This window comes from Petaurus breviceps, unplaced genomic scaffold, assembly GCF_028583685.1.
Source record: "Petaurus breviceps papuanus isolate PSGF00001 unplaced genomic scaffold, PetGlider_PUasm1.0 688, whole genome shotgun sequence".
Taxonomy (NCBI): Eukaryota; Metazoa; Chordata; class Mammalia; order Diprotodontia; family Petauridae; genus Petaurus; species Petaurus breviceps.
This window is the reverse complement of record NW_027186457.1, coordinates 27,943,253-27,961,347: the sequence shown is the minus strand read 5'-3', so window position 1 is coordinate 27,961,347 and position 18,095 is coordinate 27,943,253. Positions and strand designations below refer to the sequence as shown.

General features: G+C 39.9%; 2 protein-coding genes across 6 annotated transcripts in view; one reads left to right on the top strand and one right to left on the bottom strand.

Annotated features, from left to right (window-relative positions):
• MFN1 (mitofusin 1) overlaps window positions 1-18,095 on the top strand; it is a 468,570-nt gene that overhangs the window by 164,103 nt on the left and 286,372 nt on the right. The gene's annotated exons all lie outside the window — the stretch shown is intronic.
• ZMAT3 (zinc finger matrin-type 3) overlaps window positions 1-18,095 on the bottom strand; it is a 54,583-nt gene that overhangs the window by 20,059 nt on the left and 16,429 nt on the right. For all 5 annotated transcript variants that reach the window (XM_069104822.1, XM_069104819.1, XM_069104820.1 and 2 more), the window contains exon 2: window positions 14,716-15,045. In XM_069104822.1, coding sequence (XP_068960923.1) covers window positions 14,716-14,991 — 276 coding nt within the window. In that variant the 5' untranslated portion in view covers window positions 14,992-15,045. The remainder of the gene's footprint in view (window positions 1-14,715; window positions 15,046-18,095) is intronic.

The following is an 18,095-nucleotide window of genomic DNA, read 5'->3' as shown; positions in this document are numbered from 1 at the left end:
CTTTCTACAGAATAATTTTTGGTGCTTGATTTAGTCACCAAATCTTTGCACTTCAGTAATATGATCTTTCTACTGTACAATGATCATATATTATCTTACATTTCTAGAGTGTTTTAAGCACTTCTCCTATAACCACTTAGTAAAGGATGGAATATAAGCACTCTCTGCCTCTCTACCACCCTTGCCTTTTTCCCCCAAATCAATGTATCAACAAACATGAACATACCTGCTAAGCATTACTATGTTAGATTCTAGGAATACAAAGACAAGGGGGAAACATACTTTGCCTTCAAGGAATTCACATTCTTTTGAATCGAGAAACTTAAGACACAGTTATAGTGACCAGTCAAGGTTCACATAAGTAATGAGTGACTAAGCTAGGATTCAAACTCCTGGTCCCCCAGAGGCCAACACTAGCACCCTGTGCCTATAACTCTGATTTTCATCCATTCAATGACTCAGATAAAAAGCATAATCAGTATGAAACATGAACTTTGGCCTCTCCTGATTCCACTGAAGGACTATGATAATTTTTTGTTTTGGTTTGGTTTTAAAGAATTGGCTTATTTATATTCTAGAATTACAGCACACGCACGGGCGCACACACACACACACTCACACACACACACAATCCTGCCTTGCTCTCACCATTGATGGTGGTGGGTGAAATATGGATACACAAGGGGTGGCCTACCTCAGGTGATCTAGGAGAAGTCTGTTAGATACAGCCCATGCTTTCCAAACTCTGGTGATTTGGTATTAAAAAGCAAATGTCAAGTGTGATTTTATGTTCAAACAGAATTTTTAACCTAGGAACAGTACTCAGCTGTCTTCTCTAGTAGATACTACATAAAATAAGCTTGCTACATTAAACATCATTCCTTCTAAAGGTATCTATTTTCCCCCCTTAACACTAGGTTGTTTTTTTTTTTTCATTCTTCCCTTGAATACCAGATAACAGAACTGCAGGTAACAGAAGGGGCCGGTTCTTACCTAATTACAAAACATTATAAATACTAATATGTCATGCAGTAGAAAGTGTCAGGCCTGGAGTCAGGAGGACCTGAGTTCAAATCCGGCCTCAGACACATGACAATTAACTACCGGTGTGACCTTGGGCAAGTCACTTAACCCCAATTGCCCTGCCTTCCCCTCTCCAAAAAAGAGAGAGTGAGGGAGCTAAACTGAGATTATTCCAACTCTAAACCTACGATCCAGTAGCAGAAATGTGAGGCTCATATCAGACTGCTTGCTATCCTGGGGAGGGGAAAGGAAAGGGAAGGAGGGAGAAAAAAATTTGGAACTCAAAATCTAATAAAAGTAAATGTTGAAAACTATCTTTATATGTAAGTGAAAAAAATAAAATACTATTAAGTGGCCAGGGCAGGGGAGAAATGTAAGGCTCCCAATACTCTTCGTGGGGGTTTTACCTAATTGGGGTTCATAAATTTCCTCCTCGGAGCATCTTCTCTCTACCCTGAATGCTCCTGCTGATAAGACAGTGCTGTTGTTCAGCACACCAGGCTTGCCCCTAAGGAGCGGCAGATAGATGCTAATAAAAATGAAGGCATGGTTTGTCTCCAGTGATTTGATTTTTAAATTAAGTCACAACCAAAGCCATGATTTTGTAGCTATAAATATAAATGACCTCATTTAAAAATAAAAAAACAGCCTGGAAGCATTTGGGGGCTGGCTGACCAGTATAAGAATCCCTGAAACAAGGCAAAAGTGGCTCCTAACTTTATGCAAACTCCAAAACAGCTACCAGATCTGGCCCATCCAAGGAAGCAAGAAAATGTTCCATAAGTGTGCATTAAATGATCTAGATTGTAGAAACATGATATGATAAAATACTGTAAGACACTACTCAAACTGGACAAATGGCTTTCCCTTTTGTCAGTGAGGTAAACAAGCATTTCAATTAAACAACCAATAAACATCAGTTTATTATTAAGTGCCTACTATGTGCATTTATTAAAACACCTACTGTTTGTGATTTCCACATTAGAATTAATGAGCTAAGATTTCTGTGGGAAAGGGTATTACACTGCTTAAAACTAACATATATGATGGCAATGGAAATTTTATGAACTACAGAAAAGTGTGGCAGCTGGAGGGCCAGCCTTGGGAGGTGAAAAGAACTGGGGTCAAAGCAACCTCTGATCCATACTGGCTTGTGACCTTAGGGAAAGGCACTTAATTTCTCCATGCCCCATGCAATTTTCCTGGGCCCTGATTTTCTCTTTGTAAAATAAAAGTGTGGAGCACAATGGCCTCTGGGGTCCCTTCCAGTTCGAGATCTTTGATCCTAAAATGACAAGTTAAAATTGTTGCCCTATGCCAATAGAATGAGTTTCCTATAACAATGAAAATCATAGGTCTAGACCCCTTCAAAAGAATAATTCCATAACAAGTCACAGAAAGTAAGCTCTTCTACCCCAAAGGAAAAAGATAAAGGACAGATTTTTAATAGCATCCCATAAAGAAAGGTGCTAGGCTTGGAGTCAGGAAAACTTGAGGTCACATCCTGCTTCTTATACTGACTCAGACAATTCCATAGGACAGAAGGACTACAATTTAAAATGGTGGAAGGAATTCCTACACTGGGAAATCTGTTAAGCCAATAAAATCCCCAGTCCTTTATCCTGCATAGGACAAAGAACAAAATCAGATAGCCTGTCTCATAGAAAACAAGTATAAAATTGGCTTTTCAGAAATTCTGAAAGATTTTTTCTATATAAAGAATAGGAGTCATCGGGAGTCTACCTGCCAAAACAAAGCCAGGAACTATATGAACACAATTACAAAAACATTTTTCACATAAAGTCAGATCTAAATAATTAGAAAAACATCAATTGCTCATAGGTAGGTCGAGCCAATATAATAAAAATAACAATTCTACCTAAATTAATTTACCTATTTAGTTCCATGCCAATCAAACTACCCAAAAATATTTTACAGAGCTAGAAAAAATAACAAAATTCATTTGGAATAAAAAAAGGTCCAGAATATCAAGGGAATTAATGAAAAGAAATGTAGGGAAGGTGACATAGCCATATAAGACCTTAAACTGTATTATAAAGCAGCAATCATCAAAACTGCTTGGTACTGGCTAAGAAATAGAGTGATAGATCAGTGGAATAGGTTAGGTACAAGACACAGTAACCAATGACTATAGTAATCTACTATTTGATAAACTCAAAGACTCCGGCTTCTGGGATAAGAACTCACTATGTGACAAAAACTGCTGGGAAAACTGGAAAACAGCATGGCAGAGATTAGGCATAGATCAACATCTTACACCATATACCAAAATAAAGTCAAAATGGGTACATGATTTAGGTATAAAAGCTGATACTATAAGCAAAATGGGAGAGCAAGGAATAGTGTACCTATCAGATTTATGAAGAATAGAAGAATTTATGACCAAACAAGAGATAGAGAACATTATGAAATGCAAAATGGACAATTTTGATTATATTAAATTAAAACAGGTTTGCACAAAACAAAGCTGAGGCAACCAAGATTAGGAGGGAAGCAAAAAACTGGGAAAGAATTTTTACAACCAGTGTCTCTGATAAAGGCCTCATTTCTAAAATATATAGAAAACTGAGTCAAATTTATAAGAATACAAGTCATTCCCCAACTGATAAATGGCCAAAGTATATGAACTGGCAGTTTTCAGATGAAGAAATTAAAGCTATCTATAGTCATATGAAAAAATGCTCTAAATCACTACTGATTAGAAAAACGCAAATCAAAACAACTCTTCAGTTCCACCTCAGATTGGCTTTATTTTATTTTATTTATATTGGCATTATCAGATTGGCTAACATGACAAAACAGGAAAATTATAATTGCTGGAGAAGATGTGGGAAAATTGGAACACTGATGCATTATTAGTGGAGTTGTGAACTCTTCGGAAGAGCAATTTGGAACTCTGCCCAAAGGGCTATAAAAATGTGCATACCCTTTGACCTAGCAATACCACTACTAGGTCTATATCCCAAAGAGATGATAAAAATGGGAAAAGGACCCACATGTACAAAAATATTTATCGCAGCTCTTTTAGTGGTGACAAAGAATTGGAAATTGAGGGGATGCCCATCAGCTGAGGAGTGGCTGAATAAGTTGTGGTATATGAATGTAATGGAATACTATTGTGCTATAAGAAATGATGAGCAGACAGACTTCAAAAAACCTAGAAAGACTTGAATGAACTGATGCTGAGTGAAGTGAGCAGGACCAAGAGAACACTGTATACAGTAAGTTACAATGTGTTATGATTAACTTTGACAGACTTATCTCTTCTTAGCAACGCAAGGATCCAAGATAGCTCCAAAGGATTCATGATGAAAAATGCTGTCCACATTCAGAAAAACAACTATGGAGTCTAAATGCAGATTTGTTGTGGTTTCATGATGTATTGGTGTGGAACTCTCTCAAAGAATTCTGACGACCACCTCTAATCCAAGTATAGGCATTTGTCAAGATTGACACTTCTTATGAAGCAAGATAAGTTCCAAGAGGAACCAGCAACTTCAGAAAAGGCAAGATAGATCTGTATAGTTGGTTGGTTGCTGTCCTTCATTCTCCAAGAGGACCAAAATGACATCACTGTGATAGAGTCAAGTTTCAGTGTGTCCAACTGTGGCTGATCAGACTAATATGAGCTCAGAATGCTCTACCCAGGTCTGGCACAAATAGTCCATGTAAACATTTGAGGTGGAAGGTAAAGATGTAATTTTATAACAGAAATTATGAATATTAAAAAGGTAGGATTGGGGTGGTTAGGTGGTACAGTGAATAGAGCACTGGCCCTGGAGTCAGGAAGACCTGAGTTCAAATACAGCCTCAGACACTTGACACAATTACTAGCCATGTAACTTTGGGCAAGTCACTTAACCCCAATTGCCCTCCAAAAAGCAAAAAAACAAAAAAAAAAAAACCTAAAAAGGTAGGATGGGTTTGTTAAGGGATTAGGTAATAGAGGATGTGTCCCAGTCACAATGGAACACATACAGAAAAACCCATGGGGGCGAGGTGGCACATAAGTATGATAATGGTATTCTAATAAGCCTCTCTGCATCACTAGGTCACCTAAAGGCCAGCTTTTGCTATTACTGGGCAGGTGCCTACTTAGGGTAAGACCCTTCTATTGTTTCGGGGTCCACATCCTGCTTGGACATACCAGTGACACTGCTTTCTGACTGGCTGAGTATTGTGGTCCTGAGACTAGATGAATATGAATGTGGTTGAGTACATGGACATACCTGCTGTTTCTGTGAGAAATACGAAGAATGGGTCTGGGGGCAGTGGCTGGGAACCCATCATATGGACATGCCTGCTCTTTCTGTGTTCATGGACACACCTATTGTTCTAATAAGCAGTGAGACATATATGAAGAAGTTGGGATATTGAGTGAGGGAGAGGGGAGTGAGTGGCTAAGTGGTGGCAGACGGCCTGCTGCTCAGTGGGGCCTATAAGAAAAGTTAGAACATTAAGATTCCATCAGATTGAAGTATATTATTTGTTCTCTCTCTTTTCTTTCTATTTTTGTTTCTTCTTTCTTGTGGTTTCTTACATTGGCTCTAATTCTTCTTTACAACATGACTAATGTGAAAATAGGTTCAATATGAATGTATATGTAGAGCCTATATCAGATTACTCACCATCTTGGGGTGGAGAGAGGAGGAGATGGGGAGAAAACTGGGAACTCAAAATCTTATGTTAGTGAATATTGAAAACTAAAAATTAATTAATTTTTTTTAAAAAGAATAGGAGACAGCAGGGAATGAATAGTAAATTAGAGTACTTAACTAGAACCAAGAAGACCCAAACTCAGATCTGGTTTCAAACACTTTCTGCACTGACACAGACAGATCACCCAATACTGGGCCTCAGTTTTCTCATTTATAAAATGGGAATAATAATAGCGCCTATTTCACAGCATTGTTGAAAGCACTGAATGAATGAGACAATGGAAAATGACTTTTCCAAACTCAAAGCGCCACATAAATGTGAGCTCTTATCTCCACCAGCTGTTCCAGATGTTCTCTGTACCTTGGTTCTATTTTATTCATCTACAACTAACTCCGCTTTCCTTCACATTTCTTACTCCAGTAACTCCAACCCAGTCTTATCCTTTTCCTCAAACCTCTCATATTTCTACCCATGGCTCCATGGTCAGCAGACCTTGAACCACCATCTGGAAGCTGCACAAAAGCCTGTATCTCCCTGACCCAGTTTACTCATCTGTAAAACCAAAATGGCACCTGTAATACCTACTTTGCAATGCTGTCATGAGGATCAAATGTATCAACATATGTCAAGTATTTGGTGAAACGTAAGGCTCTAGGTCATGTTTTTGTGTCAGACTCTCTGGCGACTTGGGGAACCCTAAGGGACCCCTTCTCAGAAAATTGTTTGTTGCCTATATTCCTAATTGGAGCAAATACTCAATTTCAGCTATAGGTTAATGTAAATAAGGATGTCATCGTTTTTTCCTATTCAACCTCAAAGACCCCCTGAAATCTATCCACAGACCTCTTAGAGGCCAACCTTCAGGTTAAGAACTCCTACTTTATCTGAATATCAGCAATTATTATTAATATTGTTGTTATTAATTTGAATTGGTCTCCCTGTGCCTACAACTCTTACAAGTAAGGGTAATATTATAGAACTAGAGCTAGAAAGGATCTTGGAGGTCACCTAATCCAATGCCCTTATTTTACAGATGAGGCAACTGAGACACACAGAGGTTAAGTGACTTGCCCAAGGTCAAACCTGGATACTAACACTCTCTACATTGCTTCTCTAGAACATGCTGCTCTACTCCTGTCACTTTCTAATTTAGAAATACTAAAGAACACCCTGATTATTGAGACATTTACCCAATAATCTGCTTCCTGTTTTTTCCCTTCCAAATTTAATTAACTAATTATATCAGACTTGAAGTAACTAGGGACCAGTGCTATCATTAATCTGATCACCAGCCAATTGTAGTGCTCATTGAACAGCAGACTCACAATCAAAATGCAGGAACACAATAAATCGGGGGAAAATCTGAACTAGGGCCCATTTTCATTGCTGTCTGTTTCAGACTCACTGCTCAACACCACAGTGTATAAGGTATACTGAATTTCCCCATGCGTTTACCAGCAGCTTCCTTTACTGTCTGTCCAAACTATTTATGAAAAACTAAATCTACAGCTACATAAAAGCATCTTGGCAAGTAAGGATAACTGGAAAGAATTCAGGACTTGTAGTCAGAAAGACCAGGATTTAAATTCTAGCTCCGATTCCTATTAGCTATGTAACTTGGGGCAAATCATTTTATCTCTGGGCCTCACTTTTCTCATTGGTAAAATGAGGGTGATGATGTCTGTAGTAGCTATTTACACTGGGCGGCTCAAATGAAATAACATGTAAAATGCTTGGCTACTCTTAAGGCACTAGATGGGATACCAATTGTTATTATTAAAACATGGGCATAAAGCGACCTTAGTTTTCTCCTATAAAAGCAAATTACTAAAAAATTAATTAATTAAAAGTAAAAGCAAATTACTTCCTTAAAAGGCACACAAAAAAAAAAACCCACAGAATTTTAGAGTCAGAAGGGTCCTCAATGATCAAGGGTCCTCAATGGTCATCTAGTTCAACTCATACCAAGTAAACAAAGCCTAACTACAATATACTCAATGGGTCATCCCATCTCTTCTGAAAGACCTCCAATGAAAGTCATATATCCTTGCATTCCTGTTTGATTTTTAGGAGAGCAGAGTTTCCCAATAATTCCATGCTCATCTAAGGCCCTTAACAACTCTCATCTGGACCATTTCAACAGCTGCCTACCTGGTCACCTTGCTTTAAGTCATTCCCACTTCAAATTAGACTATGCCCCAACCATTTTAGTCTTTTTGCTGCAGATATAGAGTATAAACTCCTTGAAAGCAGGGACTGTTTGACTTTTGGTTTTGTATCCCCAGTACCTATGACTTTGACTGATATGTAGTAAGCGCCTAATCAATATTTTTTGACTGATTGAGAGGCATGACATCTTTCCCCTACCCAAAACTCCCCATTGCCATAGAAGAGATGCAGCCTCCCTTCCTAACCTAACCTGCTTCTGCCCTCTTTCATGTACCCTTCACCAGAAGTGTCAAACACAAGCCCTGTGAGTCATATGTGGCACACAACATTCCCAAGTATGGCCTGAACCAGAATAAAAAGTAAATGAGAAATATTTAACAAAATAAATGAAATACAAAAAATAAAAAAAAAAAGAATGTCAGTGTTTTTCTCTAAGTCAATATGCAGGGCACAGGGATCCTCATATATAATTTGGTGACCTTTGCTCCTATCTGAATGTGGTGGAGGACACTGCTGCCTGACCTTACAGCCAAGAGGCTGAGTGATATAGCGATTAAAGGGTCAGCATGGAAGACAGGAAGCCCTGGGTTGAAGTCCTTCCTCTGGTGCATGTTGGCTACGTAACCACAGGCAAGTCATTGGGTGATTCTACAAAGCTATAAATTAATAAATAATAATAACAATAATATAAAATTTTATAATAATAATAAATTGTTGTAGGACCCATCAATGGTTACTGCCATGTGCAGGTCACATAAGTAGTAAGTGACAAGCTGGGATTCAAACTCAGGTCCCCAGAGGCCATCAGTGCTCTGTCCATCTTGCCACACGCCTCTACATATCCAAGAGTGAACATGCTCAGACCTGGGATCCCCTTCTCTGAGGGCTAAAACTCTGATTTTATCCACTCAGCAATCTGAATGGAAAGCATACTAGCTGCAAAATATGTAATAAGTAGGCTTCTGACTTCTGATTCCACTGTAAGACTATCTGGTTTTTAAAAAAAAAACTGATTAGTATATGAAAAGTGGCTATTTTGTTTAGTGTTTGCTAAATTCAGAATTTTTTTAAAAAACCTAAATTTCAAAGATTTAAAAAAAAAGATTGGCTTATTTTCCCTACACTCAGAAAATCACAACTCAACTACCACCATCACCCCAAAAAAATAAAACCACAAAGCTATTCCCTATTTCTGTACACGGTCCTCAGCTTCCTCCTCCTGTTCTTTTACTCAGAACATTCTTCATGCCCTTTGCTAGCTCTCAGTTTTTGACAAACCAAATTATCTAAAGCCAACACTAGCCCAAAATATCTCTCCCTGGGTTTAGTTATTTCAAGGCAGTTGCTAAGAGCTGTGAGTAAGGTATGAGGAATGAAGCTGCTCCTTCATTTGGCTTCTGTGGACTCCTAACAGAGGAAGCCTTGGGCTTTACATGTATCTTCTTGGCATACTGAGCTGGAATGGGAAACCATCCCAATGACTTGTCAGAGCTCCCCAAACCCCCACCTAAAGATTTTACTTTTGAGTTTCTCTGATAGGAAACAAGTAAAAGACATCCGACCTGACTTTCAAATGAGCTAGGATTTGAACGCAGAATCACTGGTTCGAAATCTAATCTGCTTCCTAGTACACCATCCTGACTCCTGGCTTCAGGGTGATATGACCCAAACATATAATACCTAATAGCATGAGATAAGCAGGATGAGAGAATCAGAGAGTTAGAACAAAAAAGGACTTTATATGGGCCACCTAATCCACCCTCATTTTTAAAATGGGGAAACTGAGGCTCAGAGGGAGGAGGTAATTGCCCAAAGTTAATTCAAACTCAGGTCCTCTGCCTCCAAAGGCAGTGTATTTTCCAAGGCACAATATCACTTTCATAAGGGAGATACAAATATTATGCTATGAGATTCCAAGGAAATGAGAGATCATTTCAACTTCAGGCATAGAGAAGGGGTAGAAAATAGAAACAATAAGAAATGTCACCCAGAAGCAATCTTACTTGAGCTGAGTCTTAAAGGATGGATAAGGTTTCAATAGATGGAGACAGAAGCAAGGGAGACATTGTAGGTATAAATTCCATTCATCCAACATTTATTAAGCCAACTATGGGCAAGGTACCAGGAAAGCAAAGACAAAAATAGTCCTTGCTCTGACCCCAAAGAGCTCTCATTCTACTGGAGAAGAAAACACCCACATGGAGAGGTAAAGATGAACTAATTTCAGGAGGACTGGCACCCTTAACAACTAGAGAAATCAGAAAAGGTTTCTTGGAGGAAGTGGCATTTGAGGCAAGCCTTGAAAGGCTCTGAGGACTCCAGGAGGAGGAAGGAGAAGGGTTTTCCAGGGATGTGGGGAGAGTCTGTGTAAAGGCAGAGGGGAGGGACAGACAGTCATGGACTAGGAACAGCAAGTGGACCAGTTCAACAGCAACATGCACAAAGGGGTTGTAATGTACAATCCACACAGAAAGACAAGCTGAAGCCAAATGGTAAAGGATTTTAAATGCCCAAGAGAAGAGTCTGCACCTTATTCTAAAGTGCTAGGAAGCCAGTGAAGTTTCTTAAGCAAATGAATGACATACTTAGAACAGTGCTTTAGAAATATCAGTTTGGCAGGTATGCCTTTGGCAAATCTGAGGGAATGGCCAGGCATAGAGAATCAATTAAAAAGCTATCCCAATGGCACTAGTGGAAGGTGATGAGGGCTTTAGAGTGGCTGGGGTATTCCTGGAGAGAAGATGGTGCTACAGAAATAGATCTCAGTGCTATCTTGGGTGGGAGGGTAGAGGGAAAAGTCAACGATGATTCTCAGCTTAACACCTTAGGTGGCTAGTAGAATGGTGCTGCCCTAGAGAGGAAAAGGGAAGTCAGAAAGAAGGGTTAAAGAGGAAGAGAAAAAATTCTGGCTTGGATATGACTTTAAGATGCCTTTTAGACTTCCAGGTAGTCCAGCAGGCAATTAGAGATGGGGGATTAGACATGTAGATCTGGGAGTAATATCCATGGATAGCTAAATGAACTTTGTTGGTCTTAAAAGCAAAGGATTGGAAAACTGGAGGTAAATTCTCCATCCCCTAAACTCTTACAGCACATTGTCTGTAACTCTCTTCTGGAGTCAGCTGGTTACCTAGGAAAGAACACAGGCTCTGGATCAGATAACCTGAGTTTGAATCCTGGCTCTGTTATTTAAGTCAGGCCAACTCAATTCCCTTCTCTGGGCCTCAGTTTTCTCATCTCTAAAATGAGTGGGCTGGCCTAGATAGCCACCAAAGTCCCTTCTCCAAATTGCACCAATCTAGCTGGAAAATGATAAATTAAGATTCATAGCATGGAAAGCCTTGAATGTCAGGGAGAAGATTTAGAGTTGCTTTGGAGGCAGTGCACAGACACCAAAGGCTGAGAAGGAAGGGTACCATAACATAATACCAGTGGTCCAAGGAGATGTGACTGGTGTGTAGCCTAGCCTAAGGAGAAAAGATGGAAGCTAGGAGACCAGTTGGGCAGATGTTGAAATAGTCTAGACAAGAAGCCATAATGACTGGCATGATCAAGTGGGATAAATTAGATGACAGATTTGAGAGACCTTTCAGAAGTCGAAAAGCTATAGGACATGGCAACAAACACTTGTCAAGAGCAAAGAAAAAGGAATATAAGGGGCAAAGGACCCCCAAGATTTTGAGCCTGGGGAAATGAGGTTAACAGAATTGATCAAATCAAGAATAGTTTTAAGGGAGAGGTCATGTTTCTTTGAAGTGCTGGTGGCACATCCTGGTGAAGATATCCAGAAGACAGACAGGAATTTGGGCCAAGGACCTGGAAGAGAGTTTAGAACTAGAGATACAGATTTGATAATCATGCAATCTCAAAATTAGAAGGAACCTCAAAGGCCTAGAGAGATAGTGTGGTAAAGGTAGGCTCAGAATGAGTTCTATCTGGGTTCAAATTGTTCCTCTGGGCAAGATATTTAAGTGATTCATGAGTATAATCTCTATACATGAGCTTCCCCATCTGGATAATGAAGGATTTGCATGGCTCCTTCCAGCTCTAAATCTATGAGCCTTCTAATCCAAGCCACCCCTGACCAAAAATCCCCTCTACTACATTTCTGAGAAGTCATCATTCAGCCTGGGTCTTAAATTCTCCAGGGAGCAGGAACCCACTACCTCCCAAGGCAGCCCATTCCAAGTATAAAGGAAGGATTTTCCTTAAACCAAAGTCCAAATCTGATTATAACCACTGTTCCAAGTTCTGTCCTCAAGTGCAGAACAGAGCTGATTCATATATTACAGGACAGCCCTTTAAGGACTGGAGGTACTCACATAAAGGTGGTCATTTAAGGCCTGAGAGTAGATGAGATCATCAGGAAAAGTGCTCAGGGAGCAATGAAGGTCAAAGTCAGCTATTTGCAGAATGCCTGGGGGGGTAGGAAATGCCTAAACATTCAGTTCTTAGGGAAAAGCAGGAGGAGACAGAAAAAGTTAGAGAGCCAAGGGAATTCTGGTAGCCCAGTATTGTGGAGACCAAGGAAGGGGAGAGAAAAGATCAAGGGGAAGAAGAACCATCACAGCACAGCAAAAGGCATACTTCAAGGGAATGAGGAGTGAGGGATAAGCAAGAGAAAGACAGGACGGCAGATTCTTCTTTCTAGATATTTGGCTACAGAAGAAAGCAGAGGAAGAAAATGGTAGGTTGGGGGAGATGTTTTTCAGTTGTTATTTTTTTTTCTTTCTTTCCTTTACTTTTTTAAAGAATCAGGGAAAATTGATTCAATTTGTAGGAACCAGTAGAGTCAAAGTGATGGAAGTGAAGCAGAGGGGGAAAAGAGCTGGGGTTCAAATCCTGACTCTATCAGTCATTACCTAGGTGATCTTAACATGGACATTTCACTTTTCTAGATCTCAGCTTCCTCGTCCTTCAAGTTAGAAAGAATAGATTAGATAATCTTGAAGTTCTTCAAGATTCTAAATCTAGTCCTTCAAGTTCTAAATCTAAGGGGCAGTTAGGGGGTGTAGTGAACAGAGCACCAGCCTTGGAGTCAGGAGGACATGTGTTCAAATCCAGCCTCAGACACTTGACATTTACTAGCTCTGTGACCTTGGGTAAGTCATTTAAACCCAATTGCCTTTTTTCCATTCCAAAAAGATAAATAAATAAGTTCTAAATCTAAGATATGAAGATTAAAGATACAAGGTAGACATTTGTGAAGCCAAAAGCATGAGATAAGAATTGGGCTTGTGATTTTGCCAAATGAAGAAACTTCTCCCCATGCAGGCTGGCATCTTCTCTGAAATGTCTAGTCATGGAGAGTTCCCTAGAGCATGTTCAGTGACTTGAGTCACACGGTGAATATGTCAGAGGCAGGACTAGAATCCAGGCCTCCTAAGCTTCAAAGTCAATTCTCTATCTACTACTCCAAGTCTGCCTTGAGTAAGTATAAAATTGGGTTTTCAGAAACTCAAAAAGGCCTTTGATATCAAAATGGGAAGCAGCAAGGAATAGAGTACTTGACTCAGAATCAGGAAGACCTAAGTACAGATAGATCCTGACTAACCTTGGGCAAGTCACTCTCTGGGCCTCAGTGTCTCTATAGGTAAAATTAGTATGTCGACCTAGAGAAGCTTCCAGGTCTAAATCTATAACCCTATGGTCTTCATTTTCACTACTGAGGAAACTGAGGCTCAAAGTAGTGATATGATCAGCAGCATAGTCAAAAGCTAGTTAAATGTCTAAGGTGACATATAAATCCAAGTCTGCCTTGCTCCAAGGTCAGTCCTCTACCCCCTACACCACACTGCCTCTCAACTGTCCCACCCCACACACCTCAAAAACTGCCCTTTCCACCGGCTACTCTAAATAGATGGACAAGACTGTGATATCCTGCATGTACAGAGCTGTTTGCATGGTGTCTCCCCCATTAAAATGCGACTGTTTTTGCCTTTCCCCGTATCCCCGATGGTGAGCCCAGTGCCTGTCACAAAGCAAGCTCACTTTTCGAAAACTCAGGAGTGGCTGATGAACAAGGTGAGAAATGAAAGCAGGACAGTCCTAATGAAAATTAGGGGCGGGGCCTACATTCTCCAGCACCCTCTCTTCTCTCCTTTCTCTTCATTGTAATCCATAAATACTATTTAGGGCCTGCCAAATTTGTATCAGCTGCCATCAGCTTTTATCTGACCCTTCCTTTAATCCAACCCTACTCCTATCACTAGATAAAGGCAATTCCTGTATGTCCCTTAAAAAAAAAAAAAAAAGGCTGCTGATTTTGAAAGCTGCCAGATTGGGCCAAATATGAGATGTCAGCCCTACCTAGGACCACAGGTCCAAATTCCTGCATGAGTGACTCAATAGCCTACAACAAAGAGAGGACTTCCTTATGCTAATGAAGGGAAGAGTAAGAAGGAAAGCTTCCTATAAATTAACAGGCAGAGGGTATCTCTTTAGAGAAAAAAAAGAAAGACATTTTAAAAAAAAAAGAAAAAAGACATTAAACCCCAGGACTTCATTGTTGACCATATCCCAGGTTGTTGTCATTGTGTTGTTCTTGCACATGTTTTAACCTTTCTTGTGTCCTGGATCCCTCTGATGGTCTGGTAAAGCCTATGGAGGGAGCCCTTTTCAGAACAATGTTTTTAAATGCATATAATAAAATAACGAGGAATACAAAGGAAACCAATTCTACTGAAATACAGTTAACAAAGTCGTTTTTGAACAAGTGCTCCTAGATCAGATGCTGCCTGTTGAGAGGCCCAAATATCTTAAAATGTCTTTGCCTCTGATGCACCCTCTGCCCTAAAAGAGTTATTAATGAAATTCGTCTTGAGATTTCTGTGCCATACTTACCTGATAATGAGCTTGAGCTTGCTGGGCCGAGTTCAAGGTGACATTACAGAGTTTACAATACAAGGGCCTACATAGCTCCTCCAGTGCAAAATCCTGCTCCACCGCCCCAGCTCTAGTGAGCTCCTGTGCCCTGGCCAGGGGCAAAGTGGCCTCCAGCCCCAGAGGTCTCTGTGGGGACAGCAGAAAGGTGGCTCTTGACCTGGTGGCCACTGACATAGGAAGAGGGGGTGAGAGCTGCTCAGAAGGAGGAAGTCCGGCGTGCTGCAAGAGTATCATTGGGCAGGATGGTGGGCATGCTCCGGGGGCCAGTGACCAGTCTGGTCTTCAGATCTGAATCAACGAGAAAGAGATATTCAGATGCTAGCACTTAACAACATAAATAGCACTTAAATACTTGGGTATTTCAACTCAGTGGGTGTTTAAGAAGTACCTATTATGTGCTAGGCACTTAAAACAAATACTTTGTTCATACCAAGACAAGAACAAAAATAGTTACTGCCCTCAAGGAGTCTCCAGTCTACTGAAGGAAAACAACATGAACATCCACATATAAGTAAATCCAAAAGATACAAAATAATTTTCAAGCCACATAGGGCAGCTAGGTGGCACCAGAGTGCATAGAGTGCTAGGCCTACAGTCAGGAAAACACATCTTCGTGAGTTCAAATCCGGCCTTAGACACTTACTAACTGTGTGACTCTGGGCAAGTCATATAACCTTGTTTGCCAGTTTCCTCATCTCTAAAATGAGTTGGAAAAGAAAATGGCTAACCACTCCAGGATCTCTGCCAAGAAAACCCCAAATGGGGTAATAAGGAGTTAGACATGACTGAACAACAAAGCTACAATAAGAATTCAGGTGAGGGGAATTAGGAAAAGCTTTTTAAAGGAGATGATACTTAACCTGAGCATTAAAGGGAACTAGGAAACAAAGGAGCGGAGGGAGAACATTCTATCATTTCACAGAAAAAGAACTGATTAAAATGATCATGAGGGCTAAGAAGTACCAAATAAAAGTCCACCTGCAGGGGCAGCTAGGTGGCATGGTGAATGGAGCACCGGCCCTGGAGTCAGGAGGACCTGAGCTCAAATCCCACCTCAGAGCCTGACACACTTACTAGTCGTGTGACTTTGGGCAAGTCACTTAACCCCAACTGCCCTCCAAAAAAAAATAAAATAAAAAAATAAAAGTCAGCCTGCTGTCAAAAGCTACCAACTCTGAAGTCAGAGGACCAAGGTTCAAATCCCACCTCTGCCACTTATTACCTCCATTTCCCTATCTGTAAAATGAGGGGTTTAAACTGGTCCCTTTCAGCTCTGGAGCCACAAGCCCATTATAGGAGCTTGTGATTCTGAAAAGATTATTTTCTATCTCTGAGCCTGAGTTTTCTCCTTTATAGAAATGAGGGCTAGAATGAGATGTTCTCTGTCCCTTCCAGCTCATTATGATCCTATGACCCCATATGACAACCCAGCATTTCTATGTTGTTATTTTTCCTCTGATTTGATAAACCATTATCTGGGCCAGCTCTTTCTTCTTTCATATGCCAGGGAAAAACCTCCATTTCTTTCTTTCCTTCCTAATAAAAATCCTCAACGTTCAGCTCTTTGTGGAACTTTCTACTTTACCAGAGACTAACTCTTAACTCACTTGAGCTTAAATGAGATTTGATTTTGGTCCACCCATTTCCATCAGTTGTCCTACTGGCCCTCCAACATATTAATGGTGCTTCATCCATGGCTAATTAAATCTACAAATCACAGAGCTGAAAGGGACAATAGAGGTCACCTAGACTGGACCCCTTCCCCCAGGCACACCAAAACACAAAAACCACTCTGATCATCATCCTAATGACCACAAAGATAATTATGAGTCTCTGGCAGATGACCTCAATGTCCTCTAGGTTAACTTAATGTCACAATGTTTGGAATTAACTTGTCAAGTAGGTTAATATGGAAAACAGAGATGAAGCCATTCTCATGCCCTCCATAGTGCAACATATTCAGAGCTGGGTGGCTAGTATCTCTTTCCTAGCTAGGGGTCAGATATGGGGAAATAAAAGATCTTGCCTGGAGTCAATCTATGTCAAGATAAAATTAAATTGATTCTATTTAATAAACCAATGGTTCCTGATTACTTTAGTTACTGACACCTTATGGCTTAAGAATATATTCTATAGGATCTTGAAGGATCTCAATTTTGTTTTCTTTCCTCCAGGAGTTAGACAATCTGTACAGAACAGGCTGGGCAAGTTCACAGATACATAGCACTTAAAAACTGAAGGGGACTTTAAAGGTCATCAATCAGACAACTAACATTTATTAACTGCTTAGTCTGCCCTTCAGTATTCTAAGCTCTGGTGCTATAAAGAATGACAGAAAACAGTCCCTGCCTCTTTGTATTTACCTGCTCTGTGCTCAGTTCCCTCATCTGCAAAATGGGAATAAAAATATTTGTACTGCCTGCCTCATGAGACTATTGTAAGGATCAAATGAGACAGTATACATAGAGTGCTTTGAAAAAAACATTTAAATGTCACCTATGCTCATTACATCCTCCTAGCCCTTTCATCTTTATCTATGCCATGATCACTACCACATTTCCAGCATGAACAATAGGCTTTCAGAACTTCAAGTTCCCTCAAATCAGAATCTTGGGACCCTCTGTTCATCACTCCACTCTTTTACCATTCTCAAAACCTCCTTCCCCAGTCACCAAAGCATGGATATTTTAAGCATCTGAAACATAAAGTTGAAATTTTCCATCTGTCTTGCAATGTGGGCATGTTTCAATTCAGATAGGCTTATTAAATGAAGACACAATTTTGAAACGTCAAAAGCCTAGCACCTCACTTGAGAAAGCTATGTAAGACAAAGATGTTCTCAAAGCCAGTGTGACCTTGGACAAGTCATATAATATTTCTGGACCTCAATTTCTTCACCTGTAAAATTAGGGAGTCAGACTGAATGACCTATGAGGTTCTTCCAGATCTAAATCTATGATTCTATAAAAACTTTCAAACAAAATCATGATGAAAAAAATCAATGAAATGGAAAATCATGGAATTGGGGAAAGAGGAAAGAAAGTATAACTACAAGCTGAAAAATTAATATTATTATATTACCTTTGATATTTTTATTAGTTCTGAATTCCAACTCTACCTACTGACCTTTGTGACCCCAAATAAGTCTCTTCCCCTGCTTAGGCCTCACTTTCTACACCTTCAGAATGAGGTGGTTGAACTATAAGGTCTCAAGATTCTGTCCAGTTCTCAATCCTACCATGTATAACAATACTTGTTCCAATGGCAAGAAGTGTGTATATGATACATACATATATGTGTATACTTGCATATATACATATATGCCACATATATCTATA